This window comes from Poromitra crassiceps, assembly GCF_964638095.1.
Source record: "Poromitra crassiceps genome assembly, chromosome: 14".
In the NCBI taxonomy this organism is placed as follows: domain Eukaryota; kingdom Metazoa; phylum Chordata; class Actinopteri; order Beryciformes; family Melamphaidae; genus Poromitra; species Poromitra crassiceps.
Genome location: NC_139633.1, coordinates 17,845,245 through 17,863,310, shown reverse-complemented (window position 1 = coordinate 17,863,310; position 18,066 = coordinate 17,845,245). Strand labels below are relative to the sequence as shown.

General features: G+C 43.2%; 2 protein-coding genes across 2 annotated transcripts in view; one reads left to right on the top strand and one right to left on the bottom strand.

Annotated features, from left to right (window-relative positions):
* pde3b (phosphodiesterase 3B) overlaps positions 1-4,967 on the top strand; it is a gene marked incomplete at its 5' end in the record, with an annotated part of 72,238 nt that extends 67,271 nt beyond the window's left edge. The window contains 4 exons of the mRNA XM_083650410.1: positions 220-423; positions 1,551-1,712; positions 1,926-2,169; positions 3,471-4,967. Of these exons, the coding sequence (XP_083506536.1) occupies positions 220-423; positions 1,551-1,712; positions 1,926-2,169; positions 3,471-3,694 (834 nt within the window). The 3' untranslated portion in view covers positions 3,695-4,967. The remainder of the gene's footprint in view (positions 1-219; positions 424-1,550; positions 1,713-1,925; positions 2,170-3,470) is intronic.
* A 5,584-nt stretch (positions 4,968-10,551) lies between these two features.
* cyp2r1 (cytochrome P450, family 2, subfamily R, polypeptide 1) lies at positions 10,552-15,944 on the bottom strand (the record flags this gene model as incomplete). Its single annotated transcript, XM_083650641.1, has 5 exons — positions 10,552-10,760; positions 12,359-12,688; positions 13,333-13,965; positions 14,240-14,381; positions 15,708-15,944. The coding sequence occupies 5 exons, from the start codon at positions 15,942-15,944 to the stop codon at positions 10,552-10,554; spliced, it is 1,551 nt and encodes a 516-aa protein (XP_083506767.1).
* Positions 15,945-18,066: the final 2,122 nt, after the last annotated feature.

Sequence of the window (18,066 nt, the reverse complement as noted above, 5' to 3'; positions counted from 1 at the left end):
AAAAAAACTTTACCACTCTATTCCTTCAAAAGTTGTAGCTGTCATAGATTATGTTGCATAGTTGATTTCTCTATTGTTGACAAAAATGTGTTACTGTAAGTCGCTTTGGATAAAAGCGTCTGCCAAGTGACGTAATGTAATGTAATGTAATGTAATGTAAACTGCACAGCCTGTCCTCTTTCCCTCTCTCAGCCCTGTGCTTTCCCTCCTGTCCTGCAGGCGGTGCTGTACAATGACCGCTCTGTGCTGGAGAACCACCACGCCGCGTCCGCCTGGAGCCTCTACCTGTCCCGGCCCGAGTTCAACTTCCTGGTCAACCTGGATCACGTGGAGTTTAAGCGCTTTCGCTTCCTCGTCATCGAGGCTATACTGGCCACAGACCTCAAGAAGCACTTTGACTTCCTGGCTGAGTTCAATGCCAAGGTCTGAGATATGATCCGAATTGATCATCATACATTTTTTGTTCCGTTAATGTCTGGCAAAATATCGACCGAATTGTCTGCTTTTATCTGGCACCACACCATTACAACAAACAGGATTAGAGCGCACGTGCAAGTGGTAGCAGAAGTCATATCTGTTAAGCGATAACAGCTGATAATCTACATTTTAGATTACAGGTTACATTTATCCTCAATCAATCAATTTGATATTTATATAGCGCCAAATCATAACAAGAGTTATCCCAAGGCGCTTTACTAATAGAGCAGGTAGGAGACCAGGCTCTATTTTAGACCCAACAATTGAAACAGTTCTCACATGCACTGGCGATTTGACTGCGAGAACATGTGGCAATTGAACAATTACCCAACAAGAGCAGCACTTGGCAATGGCGGCAAGGAAAAGACCAGCAGAAAACCTTGAGCAGTAGCAGCTGTAATAAGAACAGGACTAATACTACTAATAGTAGTGGTGGGTCTCTTCCCACTGGAGTCAGGATCAGTTCTGTGTCTGCTTCCATAGAGACACGTGTCTGGGAACGCCCACAAAATGTTAAACGGCTGGCGCGCGAGTGGGGTAAAACCGCCCATATATCTCATGGGCTGACTCACCAAAAGACGGTGCTGCGGCTCTAAACTACATGTTTGGGCGTTCTAGAGCAGAACACAAGACGTCTGCTCAGATGTGCGTTTACTGCGGTGGTTAAATCCCCGATCGTGTCTGCCTGGGCTGGGCTATCAGCTAAATTCTAACTTTGCTAAATGGATAGAACGGGGGTTTTTACCCCACCCTGACCACACCCCCAGCCAGGCTGAGCCAGCTAAACCAGCGTCTATGACGAGATGTGGCCTCAACCTATAGCTCCTGCAGGAAATGGGAGACACAAAGACTCCGGGGAGGAGTCAAGTTAGTAAGATGCATGAATGGGACATACTGTAAATATCAAACGGATATGGCTCAGTGTGTCTTTGGAAAAGACTTCCCTGGCATCATGCAAAAATGATTTTCAGCATGGGTGGTGAAAATGTTCTCGACTAGTATGCTATAGGATTAATACAGAATAAACCAGTTACCCATTGTGACAATGCATCACTCTGCCATTTTATAAACAGGTGAACGATGTGAACAGTCCAGGAATTGACTGGACCAATGAGAATGACAGGCTGCTGGTGTGCCAAGTCTGCATTAAGCTGGCAGATATCAATGGGCCGGCCAAAGGTCGTGACCTGCACCTCAAGTGGACAGAAGGCATTGTCAATGAGTTTTATGAGCAGGTACAGCATGCATGCTACTGTTGCAGAGAGAACCAGTGATTTTACACAAACTCCTTTCATTCCATCTTTGTTTACCACAAACCAACTTTTCTCTGGTGGTGTACTTTGCGTTGAGTGTCTAGGCTCATCACCAAAGGTCTGTGGCTTAGTAACTGTGTGTGTGTGTGTGTGTGTGTGTGTGTGTGTGTGTGTGTGTGTATGTTTGGTTTCCAGGGAGATGATGAGGCTAGCCTGGGATTACCGATCAGCCCCTTCATGGACCGTTCGTCACCGCAGCTGGCCAAGCTGCAGGAGTCCTTCATCACTCATATTGTAGGACCGCTGTGTAACTCCTACGATGCTGCAGGCCTCCTTCCCGGCTACTGGATCAATGCAGAGGGATCAGATGAGGAGGAAGAGGAAGGCCAGGTGGAAACGGACACCGACGATGACGAGCTGGAGGAGGAGCTGGCACCAAGTAAGAGACAAGACACTTAACTCCTCGTCCGTGCTGTTATGGATACTATGCAAACGAAAACACACCGCGGTAACCCTATCTATGTTTTCTGAAACATGTTGATTCATCCACTGACTGTATCCTTCAGATCAGTGGTTCTCAATGTGGGGTCCTTGTTACGGAGAGAAACGCCTAACGGTACCACTACTCGTTATTATGATTAGGAGCTATCAAGTCATGCCTAGCCTAGGCTTAACTACCAAAACTAGCTCCCGCCATTAGCATTCCCCAAAGTGACCTTACAGTCCATCCCTGCATGACATGACAGACCCTTCATCGCTGGACACTTGCTGACATCGACGGTGACCACGTGAGACTAGTCAGCTCTCATCTCCCTTGTATCTTTGGTTGACGCCATTTTATGGACAAGAGAACCTTTACGCCGGATGTAATGTCAGTACTTACTTTCCCTAGAGCTCCCCCTGACGGTAAACCTGCAGTACTACAATAATAATACTAATACTATCGCTGAAGTGGGAAAAGACGTCATTATAAATATTAAGGAAGTCATCTTAGACTACATCATTATTATGATCCCTGGCCTCAAGTGCGTAGCATAACAGTCCTTGAACAGGTTCCAGGGGGTCCCCAGCAAAAATGCTGAATTGATACACACTTCAGCAGTATTTCATTTACAGAAAGTTGAAACCATTGGAATAACTGTTTTTTAACCATACTTTCACTGTTATCTGAGTACCTACACAATACAGACAGTTGTGGAATTCTGGAGGACCAAATCATATCTAACAATAATATTCTCAGATTTGGGTCAGAGAGACAAAATGGACTAAATTAGGGTCCTTGAAAAGTTTTGTGAATCACTGCTTTAGATCAGTGGTTCTCAAACCTTTTTGGCTTCAGTACCCCCTTTCCCTGAGTCCTGAATCCAAGTACCCCTTTACCAAAATACAACATTTTGCTTAGAAAACTGCAAGAGAGAACTATATCATATGATGCATCATGCAATGAATTAAAGATAACCCACTTTTTGAAGAATATAAGATTACAAAATAAGAAGTGGAGTGAAAGAGTTGCAATTAGTTCCTCCTGAGCATATTTATTTATTTCATTTATTTTCATGATTTATTCTTACATTTTTCCATTTTCCCCTTTGTCTCAAGTACCGCCTGTAGTTCCTCCACGTACCCCTAGGGGTACGTGTACCCCAGTTTGGGAACCACTGCTTTAGATCATTATTGGTCCCATCTCTGAACATTTCTCAGATCAAAACAAACCCTCTCTCTGCTTTGTGTCCGCTCCAGAAAGAAGGAAGGGCCGCCGCAGGTTGTTCTGCAACATCATGCAGCACCTGACAGAAAACCACAAGGTCTGGAAGAAGACCATCGAGGAGGAGGAGAGGAGCAAGGAGCTGTGTAAACAGCCCGACAGCCTGCCAGCCGGCCTGCTGCCGGCCAGCCTGCCCACCTCCCCGCCAGATGACATCCAGGTCATCCAGGAGGAGGAGGAGGGAGAGGAGCGTCAGTAGCAGGAGGAAGAGGACACAGGACAGGACATGGATGCTTGGGAAGAGGAGAGGCAGAAAGGGATATAGAGACACACACATAGACAACTGACAAACACGCACACAAAAAAACCTAGCTCCCCCCCTCCCCGGTCCCCACTCACACACACACACACATACGCACACATTTTGAAAGTTTCACTGTGCTTACACAGTCACATTGTTTTTTTGGGGGGAAAGATAGAAAAAAAGGCCTTACTACTGTGAGCAGATCCTTGCTGCGATGGTGGAAGCCCCACTCCTATGCACTTTCACCCCATGGAGAGTAACAGTGCACACCCAGAAAAAGCACCAGAACTGAGGAGGAAGGTGCCAAAGAAGAGTGGAAGGGGGCCCAGCATAGTGACCATGGTAACCTGGCTGTGATGCTGCCTGGAACGCAAAGCGCTTAAGTCTCCCTTAGGTACAAAATAAAAGCTGTCTATTTCAAAATGAAACAAGCAACACCTTGAAGTGATTGACACCCATTTTACCAAAGTGAACAGTTCAAACGTGGAAAGACGAGAGACTGAGACTGTTTCAGCCTCAATGTCACGTTTATTCTTGACTTCTATATCAAATGTGCCTGTCTGAACTTTTACTGAGTCCTTATTGGCCCAGAGCGTGGGCTTATGTAGTTCTTTGAGTCCTTATTGGCCCAGAGCGTGGGCTTATGTAGTTCTTTGAGTCCTTATTGGCCCAGAGCGTGGGCTTATGTAGTTCTCTCCCTTGCTGGTGACACGAAACACTGTATCAGACTCAGTCACAGAGACATTATTGAAATGTTGACTGATTCATAGCATTATATCTGCATCATTTTTGATGCTTTATTCATGTGTACCATCCGCCTTTTACTTTCACTCTCTTTGCTTCCTTTGATTGTGTGTGTGTGTGTGTGTGTGTTTGTTTTTTGTGTGAATGTGATAGAGAGAGAGAGAGCACATTTGTTATTATTTTAATATGTCATTTGTGTGTATGATGTCTGTGTGTCTTTTCAGTAATGTTTGGTTTCTAATCAATGAAATGTCCTCTGGTGTTTAAAGGGACAGCTCACCCTAAAATCCAAAATACATATTTTTCCTCTCACCTGTAGTGCTATTCATCCATCGATATCGTTTTGTGTTAGTTGACCGAGTTTTGGAGATATCGGCAGTAGAGATGGCTGCCTTCTCTACAATACAATGGAGCACCAAAAAAATACATTTGAAAAACTCAACAGCATTGTCTCTTTCCAGAAATCATGACCTGGTTACTCAAGACTGTCTTTGTTGTGGGCAGTTTCATGTAGGAACTGTTTTCTTTTGTAGGAACTAGCTAGCAGCTAGTGGGTGTAGTTCGGTCAAAAGAAAATAGTTCCTACATGAAACTGCTCATAACAAGGTCTGTGGATTATCTTGAGTAACCAGGTCATGATTTCTGGAAAGAGACATTGCTGTTGAGTTTATCAAATTAATTTCTTTGGCACTTTGAGCACCACAAGCCGAGTGCCATCCAGTTCCATTGTATTGGAGAGAAGCCAGAAACTCTGCGGCCGATATCTCTAAAACTCAGGCAACTAACACAAAACGATGTAGATGGATAAATAGCACTGCAGGTGAGAGGGAAAATATGTATTTTGGATTTTAGGGTGAGCTGTTCCTTTAACATGTTGCATTCAGATCAGGAGTGCTGTTTCAATGAAGGGATTCTTCATCTTCGTTTTGATTATAAGTCTTTTTTTAAAGGTTACTCAGGAGTCACGCAAAGTTGAATAATTATTTTGCAAGAATTTATGTCATTAATGTTAAATACACTTTTAAAACAGAAAGAAAATTAAAATCCGGGTGACTGACGTAGTTTGGAATCTTTTTATGAACAACTTGACTACAAAGACATTCAAGCAATTTAAATCCTCTGTGACTGACAGGGGAACACATGTCATGTGCTGTCTCTGCCATCCATAAACTATTTGCATAACCTTTTGACATCTTCACTGGAAAAAATGCTTATCTTCGTTGTCAGCAGACTGCAAATGGTGCGTTTGCACCAACACAGCATATTGTACAGTATAGAGCTGAACAGTCACGTGACGTCTCTTGCCCCGGAAGTGAGTTCCCCATTCATTTTCTCTTATTACAAAAATAAAGACGGGGGGGAATTGAATTTTGATCCCCCCCCTCCTCCAAGTCAAATATTTTATGGTCACTCAGTAGGTCACAGGTTGGCTTGGTTCCAGCCTTAAAACTCGTTATATAAGGATTTTTCGAAATGTCTGGAGAAAATGAATGGGGAAACTCACTTCCGGGGTAAGAGACGTCACGTGACTGTTCAGCTCTGTAGCGATTCGTGTAACAGGTAACAAGTAAAGGTTTTTCCAACTGCAATGTTCTCTGCATTGTTTTGAAGCTAACCACAATACTTCAACTTCTGTGTTTCAGTCAGTTGGCAGACACCGATGTTGACAAGTTAAAACCCCAACCCATCTCTCTTTCTTTCTCTCTCTCTTTTTTTTTTGCCAAACCCATAAACTCGGCCAGTGTGTAAAGAAGGGATCCAGGGTTTCACTTTCTCTTTGGTTTTGTTTATATATTTTATGACCCGCCACGAGGCAGGTTGAAAAACTAATAGTTCTCTATTTTTGTCTGTAATAACTCTAGGCATTCCACTAGAATAAGACGTTTTACGAAAGGGAAGGCAGCATTTCTTACCTAGTTCCTTTATCACCTTATTAAATCATTTTCTCTGGAGAAAAAAACAAAACAAAAACAAACGTCAAGCAGTGTAAATCAAGATAGTGATATTTAAAGATGAAAAAATATAGGTGTGCACATTTTAATACCAAACAAGTGTTTAGCCTCTGTACAAAAGAGTATGTGCATATAAATATATAAATATATATTTTTTAATTAATCAAATGAATTGCATCTGTTTTCTACACGCAGCTGGCATATTGTACATTGAGATCCTGTAATTACCATTGTGTTATCAGAGTTTTTATCTACTATTTACAGGTGTGGAACTGTGGGGTTTGGTGTTTTATTTTTGATTTTTGATTTGGTTTCAGCCTCTCCCTGTTCTGTATCATAACCACTCTTGTAGTCTTCATTATCACTCTTATCACTGTTGTCTCAGTCTACCCAACTAGTGCCAAACTTTCCTCGCATAGAGAGGCAAAGTGAACATCACTTCCTGCTTGAGCACTGTACCAGAGATTTTTTTCCGCTATTTATTTCTCCATAGACATTTCTTAAAATGCCTATACAAATAGTTTTACTTGGTCAAACCAAACGGTTCAGCTATATTTAGAATCGAGAGAGACCATAGAACATTTCACTTGGACCGAAATTAAAAAAGAAATCGGAAAAATATTTTCTTTAAACCCGCTTTTTCTTTAACGTTTTGGTCCGAGTGAAATGTTATGCGGTCTCTCCTGTTTCTAAATATATCTGTGCCGTTTGGTTTGAACAAGTAAAACTCTTTTTATAAGAGTTTTACGAAATGTCTATGGAAAAATAAATGGCGGATGAAAATCTCTGGTACAGTGATGAAGCAGGAAGTGACGTTCCACTTTGGCTCGCTATACTGTAAGCTGTGGGCTGTGATACACTGAGTGGCAAATATATGTCTGGCCTCAAGTACTGCTCGTGCAACAGAACATCTTGAGTCAAATATTCCACTATAGGCTCAAAGTGACAGTGACAGTGGCAAGAGTCAGGAGTCAGACTCAGGTCAGAGCCATATACATTCTGACAACTCTGTCGTCAGCTGTTTCACATGGACCCGCGATGGATCATAAAGCCTTGATAACTCCTATCCTCACATTATTCTGGCTCGTTAAGTTGTAAAAGTTGATGGTTTGTGGGCTTCTCACTGTGTTGTCTCTCGAAGCACAGTCTCCTCTGATGTGTGTGCCATAAAATACATCTAGGAATGGTTGTTACCCTTATGTAGCATCAAGATACCGTATGTACGTTTGTCTAATGTAACCATTCACCCTTATCAGCATTGTGGGGACAACTGATTTTTGTTGTTATTTATAGCTGTCATAAAACACCATCCCTAAAGTATCAGCAGTTTCTCGTTGCTTTTTATTGGTGTGTGCGTGTTCGTGTGTCTGGACTCACAATATACAGTACTATATATATATATATTTTGTTTTTTTAATCAATATTTTATTTTCAGTTTTTTGGAACACAAAGAACAAAAACAAACTCGGACAGGAAAAAAAAGAAAAGACATACATTATGTATATTATATTACAACGTGGTGCTACCAGCCACGCGAAGTGCTTATGTGCTTGTAAGAGATGTTGTGCATGGGATCCCACGCAAGGGGTCCATGAGAAATCAGTCGGGCGAGTCACCCGTCGCCCTTAACCTCATCGAAGTAGGCCAGCAACGGGTCCCAGATAGTTGAAAATCTTTCAAGTGGATTGGTCCTCAGGAACCTGAGTCTCTCATCCGTATAACTGAGACTATATATATGTCTGTCAACCACAGCTGAAAAGAAGGCGGAGAGGGGGACTTGCAGTACTACATTTTAAACACGTTTGATTTCTTTGCCCTTGTTACCCCAGATACATTAAGAGCATCAACAGTGTCATGTTGGCTATTGCTAAATAGAACAGTAGGAAAGACGTCATAGAGATGCTGTATCCACAGCACATCACTTTAGCTAATTGGCAGTGTAGTGTGCACAGCCTCACAGAGGAGTGCATCTTCAGCCCTCTTGATTACTTAAAGGGACAGCTCACCCTAAAATCCAAAATCCAATTTCCTCTCACCTGTAGTGCTATTTATCCATCTACCGGTATATTGTTTTGGGATAATTGCCTGAGTTTTGGAGATATCGGCCGCAGAGTTGTCTGCCTTCTCTTGAATACAATGGAACTGGATGGCACTCGGCTTGTAGTGCTCGAAGCACCAAAAAAATACATTTGAAAAACTCAACAGGATTGTCTCTTTCCAGAAATCATGACCCGGTTACTCAAGATAATGCACAGACTTTGTTGTGAGCAGTTTCATGTAGGAACTATTTTCTTTTGCAGTCCCATGTAGGAACTAGCTAGCAGCTAGCGGGTGTAGTTCAGTCAAAAGAAAATAGTTCCTCCATGAAACTGCTCATAACAAGGTCTGTGGATTATCTTGAGTAACGGGGTCATGATTTCTGGAAAGAGATATTGCTGTTGAGTTTTTCAAATGTATTTATTTCTTTGGCACTTACAGCACCAAACGCCGAGTACCATCCAGTTCCATTGTATTGGAGAGAAGGCAGAAACTCTGCTGCCGATATCTCCAAAACTCAGGCAACTAACACAAAACGATATAGATGGATAAATAGCACTACAGGTGAGAGGGAATATATATATATTGGATTTTAGGGTGAGGTGTTCCTTTAAAGGGGGAGAAAACGGGAGAGGTAAACTAAGATAATGGGTGACACACATGGCTGGACATTATTAATGATTATGTTGGGTGTCCCGGGACGGTCAAGGCACTGAATCAGTATGCTGGTGGCAGTACCCCGTGCTCGGGTGTCACATTTATGCAGATATTTTTGAATGCAATTATTAAATAATATGTTCAAGAGTCTTCGAGCTAAGAATATAAATAACAGTTAACAGGTATTTATCAGTCTAACATTTCAGATTTTAGGTTTTAGCAATAGCTTATATTGACTAATTTATCAAAAGACAGAATTCACTAACAAAATATTTCAGATTTTAGGTTTTAGCAATAGCTTATATTGACTAATTTATCAAAAGACAGAATTCACTAACAAAATACACACACACACACACACACACACACACACACACACGTCACACACACACACACACACACACACACACACACACACACACACACACACACACACACACACACACACACACACACACACACACACACACACACACACACACACACACACACACACACACACACACACACACACACACACACACACACACACACACACACACACACACACACACACACACACACACACACACAAATACCAGTATTGCAATAAGGACATTTCAACAAATGTTGAATTCACACATAAATGTGCTTTTTTTGTACTGATAGGCACCATTTAGCAGAAACCAGTGTTGCATACTAGTTTCTAGAACCCAGCAGTGTTGCAGTGGGCTTCTGAGAGAAGGTTTTCCACAGAGCGTGATCCCTGGAGAAAAGGTCAGAGTTAGTTCAGATGACATAAAACGTGGCCCAAGTCCAGCTCCAACACACAGTGTACAGAACCTTCTTGGAAAGTCTGTTAGTCTAGTCACAGCTGCTCTCGTTTATCTGGCCTGAAGTTGTCCTGAGAAGACAGGGCTGTGAACCATCATAGACTTTCACTCTATCAATCATTGACATAGACCTAACCCATCACTGCAGCACCAAGGGTCATAGACATTTAGTTTTCTGGGCTTCGAGTAACTGAGCTACAAAGAACTCAATCAGTTTCACCCAGTCGGACATCCTATTTCAGGATATCCGACTGGACTCCGCTCTGAGTCTGAGTCTCTGCTGCTTGAAAGTAATGTGCAAACATGCATATTTGCTCAGTAAAAGAATGCATGATACATTTCAGAGAACGGGTCAAGTGTCAATGTGTTTAAAAAAAATCCCCCTTTGTGGTGGAAAGTCCTCTGGAAGAAGTGGGTGCACATTGCATTGTCGGAATGGGCTGAAAGACTTCCAGGAGAATGCAGTCTTTATTATGCACCTCTTTAGATGCACCTGTAGACTTCCAGGAGAATGCAGTCTTTATATGCACCTGGACCACAGGGTTGCCTTTCTGTGCAAAACCCCCGAGTTCAGTCTTGAAAGGATGATGTAATGCCTCTGTGCCTGCTTCTAATGAGGAGTGTCTCTGGGGGTTGTGACTTGCTGCCTGCGGACGGCACAGATGGAGTAAGGCTTAGGCTGTAAGGTCATGCCCAGTTTGGGAGTGAGACTGGGCACGCTTCCTGGGGGGAACTGGAGATGGAACCTCTGCAGCATAGTGGTGAAAAAGAGGAACATCTCCATCCTGGCCAGCTGCTCTCCCAGGCAGTGCCGCCTCCCTGAAGAAAGACAGCCACACATATTGTTGAGTTTAGGTGCTCTCTCTCTCTCTCCTTCTCTCTCTTCTCCTTCTCTCACAACCCCCCCCCCCCCACACACACACACGCACGCACAAGTCCTCAACAATACAAGAATAGAATACTATGTGAACATAAACGAAAACTCTGCAGTGCTGCTGAATACAGATACTATTGCCTTCTTCAGATATAGTGACAGATCAGTAGTAGTAGTAGTACCTTAGTAGCAGTAGCCAGCGCAGAGCAAATTTAAGTCAATGACAGGTTTCAATGCATACAAGCCGATGTAGCTGTAGCATTCCACATGTGTGGGGTTGAGTTTGGCTTGGCAGCATCTCATTCTGGAGTCCACCCAGGGACATTCTTACTTTCCAGTTTGACTGTTCTAAGAACATAACTTCTCTCCACTTCTGAATGTTTGACTTCAGAGAAATGATGTGTAGTGAAATTAAATAGACCTTCTTTAGTCATCACTCGAGGGGAATTTGATGACTATTAGCACTGCATTTTTACATGAGTAGGCCTACAGATCTGAGGAATAGAAAGGAGAGATGTTCCGATACCATTTTTTCCTTCCCGATACCAATTTTGATACTTGAAGTTGCGTATCGGCCAATACCGAGTACCAGGGTGGGAAATTCGTCATTTTAGGGGCAAGGCCATTTGACCTTCAGAGTCGCAGTTTTTTTAGGGCCCAAGGCCACAAGCCTGAGCGAAGAGCAATTTTTCTGAAATGCATGTGAAAATGAGCCAATTACACATCCTTTGCATAGGCTACATAAGAGGCTTTCAAAGTGTCAGAATGTGGGCCTCCCCTCAGACAAAGCTTGAACCCCCCCTTAATTTACTCGCCTAAATTCCTGGATTTCTATGTGATCAGGTTTGTTGATTTGATCCCATAGAAACCAAACAATAGATCCAAGATACTGCAGCCTGATATTGCTGTTTGACATCATTCAGACTAGACCAAATAAGCCTACATAAAAAAAGGTCTGTGTGAGGCAGTTTCTGATTCTAGGAAATTGGGGAAAACAGTCAAGTGATCTCCTTTTGATACTGTAAGTAATGTAATATGTTTTTCCTTCTTCCTCCTTCTTTTGTGAAAAATTGGGTGATGTACGCCCTTTCTTTTCTCTCGCATCTTTCTTTTCATTTTTCGAAAGCCAACTGACAGTAGCAGGGTGCTAGCAGGGCCCAGCTGCCAAGGTGGCCCTACAGATCTCAGGGCCTCACGGCCAGTGGGAGGGACTACGGTGGCCATGGCCTCCATGGCCTGCATGAAATTCCCACCCTGCCGAGTACCGATCCAATACTACTAATCCTGTATGTATGGTTGTGATATGATCGCTTGCTATCATTGTTGTGTGGAACTGACTGGGGTTAAACCGGGAAAATTGCAGTTTTATCCAGGTGAAACCGCTTTCTTTCAGAGCTAATCAATTATCTGGTATCAGATCGGTGCATAGACTCGTGTACCAATCCAGCATTTTAGGCAGTGTCGGAGGCATTTCCGATACTGGTATCGGTGTGGGAACAGCTCCAATAGAAAGGTATTTAAGAGGAAGACTCAAGAGACTCACCCAGAGAGAAAGGCAGGAAGGCTTCACGTCTGACAAACGCGCCGTTGCTGTCCAGAAACCTCTGTGGTGAGAAAACACCTGGATCGTTCCAGTACTTCTCGTCAAAGTGCACAGAGTACAGGTTTGTGATCACCATGGTGCCTTTGGGGATTGTGTAGCCGTTGACTTGTGCATCCTGGGAGGTGGCACGGAAGATGCCAAGGGGAACAATGTTGCAGAAGCGCAGGACCTCGTGCAAAACGGCCTCCACATAGGGCATCTTCTGTTTGTCTTCCAATGAGGGGGCCCTCCCGTTGCTCAGCACGCTGTCAATCTCCCTATGCACCCTCTCTTGATGGGCAAAAAGTGACATCATCCTACGTTAATTTATGAGTAATATCCCATCATTAATTTTGGAATCTACACTCTACAAAGAAACGTAACAGTACATCACATCTCTGTTACATGACAGGTGTCTTATATGTCTTATATGTAACTTTTTTTTAACCTTAATATAACAGATTTTAAATCATCTTGATGGTACACGGACTTCTAATAGGGAGAATGGTGCCACTATCATTTCCACTCTGCACCTGAAACAATGGCCCTGAAAGCCTGTTCCTGCACCATGTAACTTCAAGGCTCCGTCTCGGAGCATGAATGTTGCCTAGATGTAACTCCATTTTCTGCTGCAGGCTGCAGGTCCTTCATATTAAAAGCTCTCCGCTGACAAACTAATGGGACGCTTTTACTGTGAAGTATGTAAAGGAAGTGAAATGTGTTTATCGCTAGCTAGCTTGATTACAGTGTGATAAAACAAGTCAAGGGTTAGGGTTATACTGATATCTGAACATACAAACAGGAAAGTAAGTAGCATAGTTGGCACCTGTAATTACCACTTGTGGCAGCAGAGGCCGCTGTTGCTGCTGCTCAGCAGAAAGTTACACATTGGGGCTTTAATTACAATCAAGCTTTAATGTATTGGGTAAACTGACCTTGAATGTTGGGGTAGAGTGCCATGTACAACATGGCCCAGCGTAGGGTGTTTGTTGTGGTCTCTGTGCCCGCAATGATGAGCTCGCCCACTGAGTAGATGAGGTTCTCGTAGGAATAGGAGGAGCTAGGGTCTCCTGCGCTCTGCTCCAACTCGTCCAGATAGGCGTCGACATAGTGGCGTGGAAGCTGGGGCACTCTGCCCTGAGAGAAACCCTTGATAACCTGCAGTAGGAAGTCGTACACCTCAGCTGCGTTGCGGAAGAGCTTCTGGTGTTTCCCAAAGGGCAGATACTCAATCCAGGGGAAGGCGTTGTACAGCAGGGCCCAGCAGCTCACCGCTAACTCCACATTCTCACTGAAGAGCTCAATCATGTGCTGGAAGTTGCGGTCGTCGTAGGTGAAACGCTGGCCAAAGATGACCAGGTTGGTGATGTTGGACACCGCATTGGTCACCAAGTGCTTGGGGTTGAAGGGTTTCCCCTTGTGCTCGTCAATGGCGTCGACAAAGAACATGCACTCTTCTGAGATCTTCCTCTCAAATTGCCTCTGGCCACTGCCAAAGTAATGGAAAGAGTTGCAAGCCAGCTTGCGGTGTTCAATCCAACCTTTGCCATATTTACAGTTGAGGAGTCCTTTGGATGGAAGAGAAAGAACAACAGAAACGTGACACACTGAATGATTCAAAATATGCATTCGAATACAATATAATATTGTAAACTTCTTAGGTTATATTATAATATTTGTAGTATTATGGAAAATAATGTGTAGTGTATATATAGGCTACATATTCTTATATAATTTATATATCTATCATCCACGTTAATTTATATACCGTATATCATTTCAACAGTAGGCTTATTAAGATGCTATTGCTAGAGAATAGTATGTCACATCTGATCTGCTTACCACCCATTTTGGTCATTTTCTTGAATAAAGGCAGGGATGGGCGATCAGCAAACACCTCACTCTGATGGAACAGGCATTCCTTGACACAGTCATATCCATTTAGTACCACAGTCAAGATGCCTCCCAGGTCCAGACTGAAGATCTGAAAGAAATCAAGGCCAAAGTCAAGGTTCACTGTAAATCTCATCTCTGTACTCATTGTATTCCTACACTTCATTTTGAAAAGGAGCATAGGAATCTTACACTCCCCTGTCGAGGAATGATTTGTAGGCTAGCCACCACAAGGCCTGTTACAACATTTCCACTGTGTTTTCAAGCCATGTCAAACAGCTGTGGGTTGTCAGTTTTAGAATTTGGAAGGTGTAGTTTGCTTGCTTCTCAGAGGCAGACAGTGCTTTGCAAAGTGAGGTTGGGGGACCCCCCTCCCCCCCCAGGGGGTCCGTGAGGGCTTTTAGGATGCACCCCAGCAAACTGAAGAATGCTTTTAATTTCTCCAATGTTTCATTTGAGGACTGTGCGAGAATGCAATAGCAACAGATAGGCCTACTATTAGATTTTACTCTTGCACATTATGTCCCCACTATAAACTAGTCTATAACAAATCATAGCCTACTCAAGAAACATCTTCTCAGACAGGGGTCCTTCAGACAAAGTATGAAAAGGAAGTCTGTAACCTAATATGCATATGTTTGGGGGAAGGGTTGACCCCCCCGACACACACACACACACACACACACACACACACACACACACACACATGCCTACACACCCAGTCTGTGGGTCAATCATCTCTTCCAACCCCCATCTGGCACTCCAGACTGGGGCGAGTCTCTATTGTTCGTTTCATAACACATCCCCCTTGAGTCAATTCATTTCCAAATGTCTCAGACACTCCAGTGGTTCTCAAACTTTTTCACGTCAAGGACCCCTAAACTGACACAAATTAGACCATGGACCTCCATTTGATAAGATTTTGTCCCAGGGTCCCCATCTGATAAGATTTTTTTTTCTTTTAAGAAGTTTCATTACAGAAAGTGTATAGGAAACCCATGACCAAAGTAGTCATACATTCTGTCATTTTGTTACTTATGGTTATGGATGAAATTATTAAAGTAAATTCTTCCCCTTTTTGCTGGAGACCCCCTGGAACCCCCAGGGGTGTGTGTGTGTGTGTGTGTGTGTGTGTGTGTGTGTGTGTGTGTGTGTGTGTGTGTGTGTGTGTGTGTGTGTGTGTGTGTGTGTGTGTGTGTGTGTGTGTGCGTGCGTGCGCGTACGTGCAGGTGTGCGTTCGTGCGTGCGTGCGAGCCCTTGTGTAGCCTATGCGTGCATTTGTCTGTCTGCGAGTGTGACTGTCGGTAATTTCTGAAACAGCTTGGATAGAATATAGCTAAGTAGTGGACTACAGTTGTGCACCACAGAATTTGCAGTGCGCCTGGTACAGATGCAACGTGGGCTATGTTGAGCCTACCTCTCCATGAACTTGACTTTGCTTCTTGAGGAAGACGTGCGGCTCCGTGGCGAGAGACAGTATGCTGCCTATGACCGGGAAGGGTGATGGACCAGGAGGGAAGCCGGGGGGTCTTCTCTGTTTGACGAGCTGGCGAACCAGCAGGAGACAGAGAAGGGCAACGAGCAGAAAACTCCCCCCGACCAGAGCCTGCGTCCAGGACACTGACACCAGAGGCAGCGACTTCACTGAAACCATGTTTAAAATCTCTGTCCCCAGCTAGGCTACCTCGCCTGACTCCGACTTCTGCACAAAAAGAACTGAGGCATATGCAAGCTATCATCTTGCACATTTTCTATCCCCCGCCTCTAAGGCTAAGATTGGCCAGAAAGTCAGAGGCTGCTGGTGAACTTTGTTCTGCTCTTGATCAATAATACGGATGATTTTATGGATATAAGGTTGCATTTTTTGACTGGTTTTAATTTACCTATAGGCCTACGAGGGAGCAGCATTTTGGTAAACAGACCGCGTCACTGGGTGGCAACGGCAATTGGGGTGACGCATTTTTGGGTGGCAGTGACGTCACGCTGATTCGTAGAGTAATATGCATGTTTGTTGTTTGTTTGTCGTACACTTGCAGACGCAGCAGTTAACTAGTATGAGTTGTGCCAAACAAACGTTAATTTCAAAAAGTATAGCCACATCCTCATCGCTTATATTTTGACATTCTGAGTGAGAGCAGAATTAGCTCAAGAGTTTGATGTAGCCTATAATATATGCATGTCGTGTAAAAGTTGTGTGAGTTTTTAAATTGTAAACACGGTCAGCCGGCTAGAGTCAGACCCTCAAAGGCTCCATAGGGTTCCATTGCCATTGCCACCCAGTGACGCGGTTTGTGATGAGAGCATGAGTTTATTGTGAATTTAATTTATTACTTTATTATTGTTATGATTACAAAACTATGATTATCTGGAATTTTCTTATTTTTATTTGTTTATTTACCATTAACCATTTTCAGAGACTTCCCTGAAAGACACAGAGACTGTGTTTTAACAGTTCAGAAAGTCTTTGCATTTTTTTTACAGCTGAAATGTAAAAATGTTTAGCCTGTCTTAACCTTTTACAGCGGGCTCCCGGCTCTTCACCAAACTCTCTGTCTTCTCTCTCTCTCTTTATCACTCTGTCTATGGAGTCTCTCACCCACAGGAAAGCCAGGCGTGGGCGGATTTAGCAGGGGGGCCGTGGGGGCAGCGCCCCCCCAGTGGTTAAAAAATTAATTCACAATTGTAAATCTCCATATCACTTTCTGGCTGAATATGACCATAAAAGTTATATCCACTTAGCATCACAGGTATTTCTTTGCTAAAGCTGTGACAGGGGAGCCTCTGACAGGGCCTTGCTGCAGCCGCCCCCTCCCTCTGGAATCTTGCCTTGCTTACTGTCAATGCATAGGCTATATTAATATTACATATAGGCCTATTCTTCTGTGAACTATATGTGCTCCATTACATTTAAAGAGCCCTTTAGTTAAACAAGCTAAAAAGGTATGGCAAGTTAAAATTAAAGATGGCGTTAAATTGCATCTGAAAACCACAAGTTATCGCAAAGCCCTACGTAAAATGGAAAGGCATGGGTTGAACTTGTTACTCTGTTTTGTTGTTACTGTAAGCAAATCAACTTTGCCCCACTAAGCTGCTGGAGCTTCCTTCACCTCAACATGTTAAAGGCAGAGGTTAAAGGTTGCGCTAAAGGTTAGGCTATGCACTAAAGGTTAGAGCACGGCCTATACATTCCAAACCTGTTTGGGCCAGAAGGCTGTAGGCTTGCAGCTTGAAGGCTAAAACCTGAATACTTTGAAAGAGAAACATTTGGATTATACATTGATGTTTTAGAAATGGGCAAGATGATTGTTCTTCATTCCAACTAATTTATAATGCACAATAGCCTACTGTAGTGCAGTGCAGAGGTTATCTGATGAGTCAATAAACACACATGACCATTAAAACAAATATCTGAGATCATGCACTTCACTCATCAGCACTATAGCTGATGTTCTTTTGCAGTACACTGAGGTACCTGTAGGTGGCAGTGGGAGAAAAGGTAAAGCCTGCAGAACTGTCTGATGTGGTGATGTTTGTTGACCTATCATATTATGTCAAGTGAGTAGACAGACCAACCATCTGCATGCTCGGTATAGCTGCAACTTTGCTCCTCACAAGTAAAAAATAAAAATAAAATAAAATAAAACAATAAAACAAGCAAACAAATAAATTAATAAATAAAAACTTCCGCAATATTCTTCCAATTGTACATGCTATAGCACTGGAATGGTGACACATAGAGGGAATTGCCAACGGATTTAATTCAGATCTTTCAAGAT